Genomic DNA, 13,178 nt, shown 5'->3' with positions numbered 1-13,178 from the left:
TTTCTTTTACGGTTATCTATATATCGTATATTTTCTTGATTCACTAAATAATTCTGCCCCATGATGTACAAGTATTGTTGATTTACATCTACACCAATCTATTATAGTATACCAACTCTATTGATCAATTTTTATCATCCTTTAGCAATGCGGACTCTATATTTGCAACGAGAACTGGTCAAGTGAGAACGTCCGGCATTACTATAATGTAGCATTGTTGGTGCTTCAGTATTGCATACCATTCGCCGTTCTGCTATTTACATATGTCAACATCGGGGTGGTTGTATGGGGCAAAAGGACTCCGGGCGAAGCACAGAATTCCAGGGATGTTAGAATGGCTAAGTCGAAGAGAAAAGTAACGCTTTCGACCAATTGTGATTTTCACATATGTCACGCATTTTTTTTCGATTTTTACAGATGATTAAAATGATGGTAACTGTGGTAATAGCGTTCACGGTTTGTTGGCTGCCGTATAATATACTTCTGGTGAGTGTCAATTTATATTTTTTATGCATACACGTCATATTTTTTTCTCTAAAATCTAATATAAATAATACTATTAAATTGAAATTTAAACTTGTAAATTATAAAACTTTATTATTTGCTGAAACACGTGTTGCCTTTTTTTCACAAAAGTGTATTTAAGTACAATTTGATTAACATAACATTAATCATCTGATGAATAAAAAATACACTTGACAGTTTTTTTTTTTATAATTTATCGACCAATCAATTAATAAAAATCGTTCAAAACCCTTGATAGTTTAAAAATTGTGACAAGTGCATTGTGATATTCTCATTAATAATTAATTTTATAAAAACCTATTTAAAAATAAGTATTTAAAAATATTTGTATTATTACCCATATTTGGCTGAGGTAAATTCCGAGAATTGTAAATGTGCTACCGTTGATACCCTGTCATATATTATATTATTATACGTTTTCTTCCAAAAACAAAAAAAAATACTATTGTTAACACACATAACAATATTATAAATAATATAAATATTAATTATAGTAGTATGAAATATTTTTACACGAAAGGAGAAACAATGATTTTTCAAATAAAAACAATTTTTGTATTTTACTTACATTATAATTAAGTGGTTTTCGGGTATTGGGTATGCTTAACAACATAAGAAAAATAATTAAACAAAAAAGTTTGTATTGGTAATAAGGTAAACATTTAATATATATATATATATATAAACGTATATACTCTATTATACTGAATAAACTAATAAATTACTGAATATCAAAACAAAAACATTGTTAACAAATAATTATTGTTTAAACAAAAATTCAACTTTTAAACACTACATTTTCTTGAGTTTATTGAATACTTTCTAAATCCACTTCTCATGAACTTATTTCTCATATAAAAATACAATAAAATAATTAACATTTTATTTTAAGTTCTGGGTGTGTATTTGGCTCACCAAGTAGACAATTTCTTTAATAATAATAATTAAAATTATACTAACTCTTGTTTGATATTAGTAGAAAAAATTAGATGCATTTTACACTTAAGTTTAAATTCTAAAAAACTTTCTAGCTTTATAATATATTACATTATATTATAAAAAAAAAAAACAAATTACAAAGGTTTATTAAAATTGATTTATAAAAATGTATTAAACATTTTTCTTTTTAACGATCAAAAAATTATATTTGATATCAATTAAATAGTACAAAAATAATTTACAAAACATTCATTTTAAAAATATTTACAAATATTTTGTGAACCCGTTTTTAATTATTCAAAATACAAACAGCATATTTTAATTTATATGGACATTTAAATTTAAACAATATTAGATATATTATAGAAAATGTTTTTAATAATTTAAAAACAATATGAGCGAGTTAATTGACTCAAATTTTATTTGAAATTGTTCAAGGTATCAAACATACATAATATTTTAACTGTTAAAATAATCAATCGGTAACTATTATGTACAATATAATTTTACAAAAAAAATATCAACAGAACGAATATAGATAAAACGCAAATAATATCAATTACTCGAAAACACTTAAACCATGTTACATATAATGCTGTTTTTATTTTTTGTCCAAATATTATAAATTTATTTTATATAAATGAACATAATTTAAAAATTAAATATTTTTTATGGAAAAATATCATTCAATTACTTTTGAAACTGTATGTTGTGACTTTATTCGGACGTATAACATTAATTAAATTTTAAACTAGGATTTTATGGACTAAAGAGTATTTTATTTAAATGTTCTAAACTAATCTAAACAAGCTCATCCGAAAAGTGATACGTAAATAACATAATATTACATTATTAAAATATTGTAATTACTATATTGTATACAATCATGTAATCATCTGGTCACCATCTAAACAAATGTTACAAAATAACTGAAGCACGTTAAAGTTAATTAACTACTATTTTAAGATTAAACTATAATAACAATAGCGAAAAAATAAACCAACTGCAAATAAAACATATATTTTTTATTATGCCTATAAGTAAAACATAGTACAATACACATGAAACTTTGTTTACGGTAGTGTCGTATAATATTTGTATTGCATTCGAAGAAGTTGAATAAAAAATTAACAAACACATTATAACAATAGAAAGCAGCATAGTTAATATCCAATTAAATATTAGCGAGAATAATAAAACGTATAATGTATAACGACAGTATTTCGCAATGGAAGTACAGCAAGATTAAACTACGAATACACAATAAGTGTGACAGAAAATATTAAATAAGGGTGATGAGTTCAAACATCATACTCTTAAATATAACATAGGAAAAGTAGTTCTGCGGAGAATGTAATAAATAAAGTAAAATGAAAAAATTTAACAAAACACTATAATTACAATATTGCTTACAAAATAAGGATACCTATCAAATATAGTAATTTAAATATTACTCGAATGTTGCGAAACTATAATAGCTGTGTGTTGTGTGATTCAGAATATTTACTAGAAAGTGCTAAAACGAGATTAATGTGGCGGAAAAAAATTTATTGTAGTAAGTAACGTGATTTGTAAGTTATAACGACTTTAGATACAACATAAAAATTCTGTAGTGAGATATGTGGATGACTGTGGCTTCTGTAAATATAAGAAGCAATAAAATCTATTTAAATTAAATTACGGTCAAAGAAAATAAAATATATTTATTTCAAGTTTTTCTATAAAAAAAAAATAAGTTTCAGCAGTTCAAAAACATACTGTAAACGAATAAGGCTGTATTATTATTATTATTTCTATACATTATAATCTTTTGAATTATATTATATTTTGCTTTACCAATTACATTCAATTATACGCTTTGAAGTCGCAATGGTTTCATTGTGAATTTAAATAAATTACTTACCTGCTTTATAACATTATACAATTCGTTATTCAATGTTTCAATTTACAAAGATGAATTTTTTTTTTTATTTAATGAATTTCATAAAAACCGATCATTTAAGAAAATTGTTTATAATATTGACATAGTTAAAAAAAATCAAGTAAATAAATGGTTACAATTTTATTAATAAAATTTTATTTTATTATAAAATTTCAATATAAATTATTGAACTTTGATCTCTAGGTTTTATAAGATATTAATTAGAACAAAAATAAAATATTGTGACAATTATTATCATAAAAATATTAGTAACTCTAATTTAAACATGAAAATTTTAGACAATTAATCATGTTCCTAGACTTGTAACTACACATAATTTATATATCTATAAAAAAAATATTAAACTAAGGACTTCATTAAATTCATCTGGTTATTATTTAATTGTAAAAAATTACTATTTTTGTAATCAACGAAATAGTACAAGTGTTGCTTAATTAAAATTGAGAATGTTATTTGATTATAACCTCTAGTCATATAGGTACATGGCATTTTAAACACAAACACAATCGGATACAATTCATAGATTTTAAATCAAGAAATCAACCTTTCCATAAAATAGAAATAAAAACCCTATCCACCATTATAAACTTGCAATTTAATTATAGATTCCTTAACAGATTCCAACCATATTTCGAAGAAGTATGCTATAATAATGAAACCTCCCATTTAATATTTAATTTCCGGCAATGGCTGCAGAGTTAACGCATTATGTCTAATTGACATGCGAACATCCAATGGACGGACTTAAATCACGTCCCGGATGTGTCTACTTTTTTTATTAATAGGTGACTTTTAAAAATATGGATTGCGTTTGAGTAAATTTAGCTAATGCGTTAGATTGAATGGTTTTACAATATTATTATGTATTTTGACAACCCTTTTTAGTATGCTATAATGCATTTGCACAATATTTTATCAATGTATTATCCTTTAATTTTAACAAGCTAGGGACTTCCCGTGAGTTAATAAATTGTTTTAAGTACATCAATAACAAATAATCCGTTCATCAAATCATAATTTTCTATTGAAGTACATTATTTATTCAGTTATTTTATTATACAATTATAAGAAAGATGTCACTTTTAAGATTCATATTTATCCACGCGCATTACATGAAATAACTATAATAATACTAATATATCAAATATTTCCAATAAATTTTCATACATAATACTAATATCTATTTATTTGCTTATAAAATGTACAACCATAAAATTTGATAAATACATAAATAAACACTAATTAATATTATTGACACGAAATAAAATTTGTTTTTAATAAATAATCATTAATTGAACTGTTAAAGTATTGTCATTCTTCTTTATTGTTTTAGATTTCGAGTTATAAATTATTGAATTTAGAAATGATCAGTGTTTTTTAGTTTTTATTTTTGTGTATAAAAACACTTTTTATAATATAAAATATATATCAAAATTAATCTTCAACTTTAATATATTTTTTGGTAGTAAATTAGATACTCTGAGGGTTAAGACTTAAAAGTAATAATTTCTAGTATTTTTCTCAATAATTAGGAATAACAAAAACAAAAAATCGAAAATTTTACTGCAAAACTAGTTTTCAAAGAAGTAAATTTTGTTATTTTTTTGTAATCCAAATATAAACAACTGTAAGTTCTTAAAATCTTTTAAATAAATATAATTATAATTTATATATATATATATTATAATTTAATATAAATATTAAAGCATTTAGTTATTTATAATTTATAGACATAGGGAATTTTTTCTATAACGATAAAAATGTATACCTATACTCGGTTAAAAAGCTTTACATTTTAGTACAAGGTTTTTCATAAATTTTTAATATAAGAGTAAAACATTGTTGTATGTAATTTTGCTGTGATTTGGAAAATAATAAATCGAAGATTAATTTAAAAACACCATTGCCGCAAGATATCATTGAAAAAACACAAAAACAACATTTAATACAAATATTTTGTTGTAAATACATACCTACATAGATATAACAAATAAATTGTAAATAACAGGGCCGTAATTACGGTAAAACAGTAGGCTAATTATAGTAATTTATGGCACCAAAAAAAGAATATTATATTAATAAGACACAAAAGACATTTTGATTACACTATTGCAGATTATAGATAATTATTTTAATATTTCATAAATAAACTAAAGGAACACAAGGAAAGTGCATTTTTTAATCAAACATTAAACCTTAAAATGTATAGATTTATAAATGAAATAAAACGATGAAGATTAATAGTACCTAGATTATATTTTGTTATTACATCATTTTATTTTACGTATTATAACGTATAATAAATCGAATTTAACAATATTATTACTCGTTTATTATTCCCTAGGAACATGAATGTATATTATGTTCTTCGATGAACGTAAAACGTTTTAGGAATGTAATATCCTTATCGTAACAAACTTAAGAAATAGTAGTTGTTAGAGTCTAAATACTTGGTACAATAAGCTTATCAATTTTACAAGGTATTTCATGACAATAGCCAATAAATTAAGATGTTTTACAACTACATGATAACTTAGAGCTTTGAATAGTTTTGGAGTAAATGAGAGACGTTTACAACAAGATAACTACACTACAGTTGTTAATCGTTCTTTATTTAGTGTTAAAACTTTTGTTTTAATTCATTTCTTTAGATACTATATGGCAAATTAATATGATGTGAATTCTATCACAATAATTTAATTTTGTACAATATCAACTTTGATATTAAATAATGTAAATTTTTTATAAAGGATTTATTTTTTTACATGTACGTATACTAAATATTAATATTGTCGTTTTTTGAAAAAATCTGTTCGTTTTCTTACACCCTCTAGCCTTTTGCGTAAGTATTTCATTTGAAAACTTAATTGATACAATCTCGTTTACACGTAAAACTATTAAAATTTGAGTAGTAAGATAATTATAATAAACTATTTGATCAAACAATTTTAATATGTATGTGATTTTAAATTATTTGCTTATAATGCTTTATAATGTTAATCATCGAATTTAAGTTTGAGTGACCTACCAATATGAATAATTGATATTGAATATGTATTGTGTTTATGTTAGTATTATCTTAAATAGAATACAAATTTCAAATTTCAAAAGGCTCACTAATTATCAAACACCAACAATTTTTTCGTAAAAACTAATAATTAATGCGTCTACAAAACGTAGCATCAGTTGTTTCAGATATAATATAAAATACCTATTACCTTTATGAATTTATTTGAAAAAAGTAAGTTTGGGTTTGTTTAAGGTAATACAAACGTGTAATCAATATAATATGTATTAACTGTATAATCAAATTATCATAATCTCGTGTTTAAAAACCACATTAAATAAACTAAGTCTCAACTAACCGAGTCTATCTGCAAGTTGCTAAACGCGTTTCTTTCGTTTTAAACGTTCATCTCACAGTAGGTATACTAATTTTTCGATAATGGATTTTACAGCATTTTTCTTTTTATTACATCTTGCGCATAATAATCACATATACAATATGTACAACTTTTATGATTCGATTACTTCGCGACTCCTCCAGCATATTATTTCCCATTATATCAATTCGGCATTGTGCTATGCTCGACGCATCTCTTCCGTTATTATCTCGTATTCAAAACCCTGTAAATCTAATTTCTCCACTACAATAACCCTCCCCTACCATTAATCCTCTTTCAATCGTTGTTTGCTCGGCTTTAAGACCACGCGCATAAATATTTCGGTTCCCGAGTTACGATTTCAAACCGGCAACCACGTTTTACCTTACTATATCCGCCGTCGCAGACACTTAACCAGCTGCGCACACGCCCATACGATATTTTTACTATACACTCACCAGACTTACTAAAATATGGGTAATCTCGTGTGCTTTACATAGACGCAGAAAGAGTGAAAGTAGATACGGTGAAGTGAAGTACGGAAACATTTTACGTTTAAATCTGTAAACGAGGCTGAAATATAGAACACTATTGTATATTATAGACGTGTTAACATTTGAGCCAGTGACTCCAGCAGAAGACTTATAATTTTTTTTCTGCGTTAACTGTCTTTCCTACATTTTGGAAGTAATATATTTATAATATATATGTACATCCGTTATATGGAAACAGTCGTATTGAATCTCTTCCTGAAATCCTTTAAACTACTTTCTAGACTGTAAAATAATAATAATCAACTAAACCCAGTACTTAAACAACGATATGAAATCTGGTTTAAAACGTAATGAAACTTATACCGTTTTACAACATTTTATAGTTGATATATCCTTTCCCTTCGCGTTTATAATCAATATAATATTGTATGGTCGTGCAACTAACATCATTTTATTATATTATATTTATCATTGAATTTTATTTATTTAATCGTTAAAGATAAAGTCAGAGAATATATTGAAAATTTAGACTTAAAGTGCCATTTTTGTTACCAATTATAGATCTCGGTTTTTAGTCATAATATATTCATGTAAAATTATACAGATTATTTAAAAACCATTTTCGTTTTTACTGAATTGCGTCCCGAAATAAAAAAAATATATAAGTGGGTAGGTACACGAATTGCGTCCAGCTTTATTTAAACGACTACATGAATTGCGTCAGGCAATTCTTGTGCAACTCAACTTATAACCTCAAAATAAACAATTTACTAACTATCAAATAGCAATTACTATAATATAATAATATTTCCCTGCAAAGACTTAACTATCTGTTACCGATATTCGTGGTATACCAAATAATTACCGGACTTCTAGTAATTTTTTATACCAATAAGCGCACCAAAAATACTAACAGTCCTCCCAAGTGAATTTTTACTTGGAATCAATCTTTTTCTTAATTATCACATTGACAATAATATAGCTATGAAAATTCCCAAGACTACTTTTTATTTTAAAAATTACATTTTAATTATACGATTTTCTATCGTTTAAATTATGTAAGTAACTATAATCATTTACTTTAGAAAAAACCGAGAACTATTATACATAATTGACAATAAGTGGATAACTATTGTAGGTTATGTTAAAACAGTATTTACAAAAAAGTAAACACAAAATATTGGTACAATACTTATTATAATTGTTAATTTATTTTATAACTATAGAGTTATTTATAAGTAGGATGTTATAATACTAGTATTACACTACACCGTCAATCGTCTATCGTCCTGTCGACCATAGCTGTGGATAATAATTATCCTTGTTTGATAGGCGAGACTATAAAAAAGTATTAATGTGTGTAATACACACCTACATTATAATAACCAATAATCATTAATAGGGGGCGCCATTTCAGCTTAAAAATAAGACCACTAAATGTTTAAACAAACCAAATTATTACATTAACAAACCAATGTAATAACGGTGAAGTGTATAATATTGTTCAAAAAGATAGGACGACGTTTCTTTGTACATTCTAGCCTATTTCTAGAAGTCTCACAATCACACCCTACACTCATAAAAAGACTTAAAGATAGTTTTCTTGTCAAAAATCATCAACAGGTAGCCGTGAAACCTATAATAAAATAAAATTGAATTGTTAACGTTTTTATATGCATAATGCATATATTGATTTAGCAACACATTTGTGTAATGTATATTAAGTCTCAAAATTCAAAACTTATTCCTTCGATCTTAATCTAATTCATGTTATGTAATACTAATTAATAATAATAAGAATAAATAAATATTTATTGATTTATAATACTAGTATGATTATTTTATGGAATTATTTACTTCAACTATAAATAACCATTTCTATACAAATAATTCACAAATATCAATTTTTTGACATTTTTAGCATAGGTATGTTTGTTGGATTTATACAACTTATTTTTCTGACTGTAACCGATTTAAGATTTCGCCGAATATATTATTATTTATTGAAATCTGTTATTAACGTATTACAGCGACTGAATACCCGCCCATCATATTAAATCCATCGTAAATAAATATAAATATTCTTGTCAACGATCTAATATTATTAATCTAAAATCCACTCGTTACCAAGAGTTGATATACGGTTTATGGTTTATACCCATAAACACATCTATAATTTCTCAGGTTTTCTTGCAGAAAAAATATTATATCTAGTAGGATCTTACTACTTTTATTTTATTTCTATTTTATCTACCTATTGAAAGCTTCTTAAAGAATCGTAATCCAGTTGTATCAGATAGTTGTCACTTGTCATACTGTTTTAATGCGTTTTTTTTTTGTAAAGGTAAAGGTAAAAACATTTTTTATGAAAAAAATAATATTATAATACGCAATATTATGACGAGACATAGATAATATAACGATAGCAATCATATACGATTACCGTGTGGTAATAAACTGCCGTATACCAACGTGGCTATACGTTGTCGTCGCCAATGAATCCCTTAGCCATAAACGATAATTATATTATAAGTCGATATAGTATGTGATCTAAGCGATAAATTAATCACCATTGCGTGCATGTGGTGTGGTGTGTGTGTGTGTGTGTGTGTATGTAATACAGATTCTGTGGGACCACGAACCCTCGCTGAGCACGTGGAGCAGCCTGCCGTACGTCTGGTTCCTGTTCCACTGGCTGGCCATGTCGCACACGTGCTACAACCCGCTGATCTACTGCTGGATGAACACGCGGTACCGGACCGGGTTCGCGGCCGTGCTGCGCAACGTGCCCGGGTTCGGCCGGTGCTTGGGCGGCTACTTGCGGGCCACACAACACCAGTCGCACCACTACAACAGCCACAACGATCCCAGTCAAGCAGACGGCCTGCACCGGATCAACACAACGTCGTCGTTCGTGTCGGTCAAGTCACGGCTCAAGTCGTTCAACGGGCGACCCGCGGCGTACGGCCGAAGCCGCCAGAACTGGCACGAGGAAAGGCTCTGAACACCGGAACCGTTCCATGCGGCAACGTCGACGACGGTCGGATACCGGAAAAAACGCCGTTGTCGCTGCGCGGTTTCGTCGGTGGGCAGTCGACAAACATAAGCCGCACACTTCATGTATTTTGAATCGTTTCGTTCGACATACACTAGACGACACTTGGCAATCATACAGGTGTATGGAGGGAGGGGTTGTGCAGAAAATAACCACAGTTAGAGATACCCCTCTCCCCCTAAAACAGTGATTTGTTTATCATTTTATACATTTTCAAATCGCTATTTTTCTAGAACACTAACTATAAATGTGTCTGCAAAAGTGTAAAATAAATGCTCATTAATTCCCAGTTTATAATGATAAAACCATAGAAATAAAACAATTTTAGCTAATTTTATCTTAAACGAGTCCATCCAAAATTAAATTTTAATATAAACATAATTCCTATCATACATTTGATTAAATAAAATTACAAAAAGATAAATTTAACTGTTTTTTATAGGAAATTAATGAAAATCTCCTTTTTTTATTATTTTATTATTCAAACGTTTAAAATACAAATTAAATATTTCAAAAATAGTAATACGAATTTAAAATACTGACGTTGACAAAATGGAATCACATTTAAATATAGATGGGTACTCGTGAACCATTCGTTTTTATTTTTCAAAAGTTCAACCTCTTCGAATAATACCGGAAGAGGGCAATCGTACCCCCCTACCACCAAAATTCCGCCTGTAGTTCATTGTACACAGCAATATTCTGCACACTTTTAGTTAAATAAAAACTTAAAATCAATTATACTAGCTTTAACGTGCAGACCATAATATATTAACAGATAACATCACATTATAATAATCGCGTGTGAAATCAGTTGCGATTAGTAATAGATTTGTTGATTGTATTCATGTGTGTACCGATAAATAATATTAAGTACATAAAACTTGTTTCATTCAACATAAAACATGTTTTTCCATATTTTTTAAATGTATCGTTTTATTTTTTTTTTAAGCCAGGCGCAATAACTGTAGTAAATTGATCGTGTTGTTTTTATTTATTTCAATAATCATTTAAATTTTAAATAATACATTTTATATTTTAAAAATATATTAATTTTTCCAAATTATAAATTATAAAGTCTGTGATTTTTTAATACAACAACCTAATTAAAAAAATTGTCAGTGTTAACCTACTAAAAGTGGGCTGGTTTTGTACTGTATTTTATCTAAAGTGTGTGATTTTCGGATTCATTAGTTGTTACCTGTTATTTCTATAATGATCATTATTTTTGTTGTTAATGTGAAACGCATCTTTTCGTTAGACATGCATTTTGTAATGTTATTTTTCTCATACAAATTAAAGAGTATCGGTCATATGTCATCTATATAAGTTGTATTGTACAATGGTCAAATTGGTTCAAAACAACTTGGGAAAGGTTATTTTAAAATTTAACTATACACATCACATTATTTTTTTTTTAAAAAAGAATGTATAATAATATTATATTTATAATGACACATTTTTTGTTTACTACAACAATTATAATGATGGACAAATAGTTTTGTATGTTTTCATGAAAACATAAAATCACTCGTATATTATTTTAATAAGTAGTTAAAAATTACGATTTTATTTAAAGTGATATTTTGACAAATGTATAACATGCGGATTAATGAAAAACCATTTCGACCACTGTACAAAATAAAACTACATTGTAAATTATTTTTTTTTTTTTAGTTAAACCTACACTTTAAAACACCCAAACCCATTTTATCAAAGGATCTTTTACAAAGGATAACAAATAAGGACAATTTGCTAGTCTATATAATTATTGTATAAGCTACGTTAAATTAATTAAGCATATTGTACATAATAATATGCATCGCACATATTCCTCATGTGCGATGCCACGAGAGTTTTATGCTATGTAATTTAATGGAATGTATATACTTTTAAAATTACGTAACATATTGATGAACAATTATGTTTGTATGTATATAATAATGATAATAAATACAGTTGAAATACAATTATTATAAAATTTGACTATTTAAAAAATTGTCTCCAATATTAACATTTTCCCGTATCCCGCACTTTAGTAATTTCGACAGTTTCGTCCACTACTCTGTCGTCTATGGAAGTATAGGAAGTAGGTAGGTAATATGTCTACGGGTACTATGATTTGTGTCAATGACCGCTGCCACTCAAAAATCAATTATTTTTAAACCATAATCATATTATTTAAGTTTTTACTGTTTATTTCAATTTATAATGGAAAATAATTAAATAAAAGGAAACGAATTAAACTTGAATGCCTTAAGTGTGGTGTCGTTTTAAAAGAGACTATCATGATGGACGTCAACAACATTGTGGAAAACAAGTTGTAGTAAAGCATTTTGTAGTGCCGAAAAATCCATTCAACGCTATCAAATCTCTACTCAAAGAATATTCATCAACTGTAAGTATTTATTTATCAAAGTAATATTTCATTTCTTATTATAAATAAATGTACATAAATCCATATTAAGCATTCAAATGTATACACTTATAGATTTTAAAAACTTCATGGAGTTACGTTGAAATTATTAGTTTTATTTTTTACTATAATTTTAACAAATACCATACCTAATTGATAAATATATGATAATACAAATATCTATTATACCTATTAGTTTTTAGAAAAAACAAACAAAATATAAATTTTATTTACAGCAGCAAAAAATTATTTTAGAATTACATTCAACATTATTGCACCAGTTATTAATTATTTTCTAGTCGGTAAATATAGTATTTGGAGTCGGTAATTTTGGTATAACAACCACCCCCTCCCCATCTTACTTTTCTTGTACCGGCCCTAATTCAATCGAAGGCCATTTGATATTAAAAAAATATTCAATAAT

The 13,178-nt window shown here is 26.6% G+C and overlaps 1 protein-coding gene across 2 annotated transcripts in view; it reads left to right on the top strand.

Moving 5' to 3' along the window:
• Positions 1-12,319, top strand: part of LOC132922415 (RYamide receptor) — a 94,205-nt gene extending 81,886 nt beyond the window's left edge. For both annotated transcript variants that reach the window (XM_060985923.1, XM_060985922.1), the window contains 3 exons: positions 146-355; positions 418-486; positions 9,907-12,319. In XM_060985923.1, the coding sequence (XP_060841906.1) occupies positions 146-355; positions 418-486; positions 9,907-10,287 (660 nt within the window). In that variant the 3' untranslated portion in view covers positions 10,288-12,319. The remainder of the gene's footprint in view (positions 1-145; positions 356-417; positions 487-9,906) is intronic.
• The last annotated feature ends 859 nt before the right edge of the window (positions 12,320-13,178 follow it).

Source organism: Rhopalosiphum padi, chromosome 2 (genome assembly GCF_020882245.1).
Source record: "Rhopalosiphum padi isolate XX-2018 chromosome 2, ASM2088224v1, whole genome shotgun sequence".
Classification (NCBI taxonomy): Eukaryota; Metazoa; Arthropoda; class Insecta; order Hemiptera; family Aphididae; genus Rhopalosiphum; species Rhopalosiphum padi.
The sequence above is the reverse complement of the archived record's forward strand: the minus strand, read 5'-3'. Positions and strand labels throughout refer to the sequence as shown.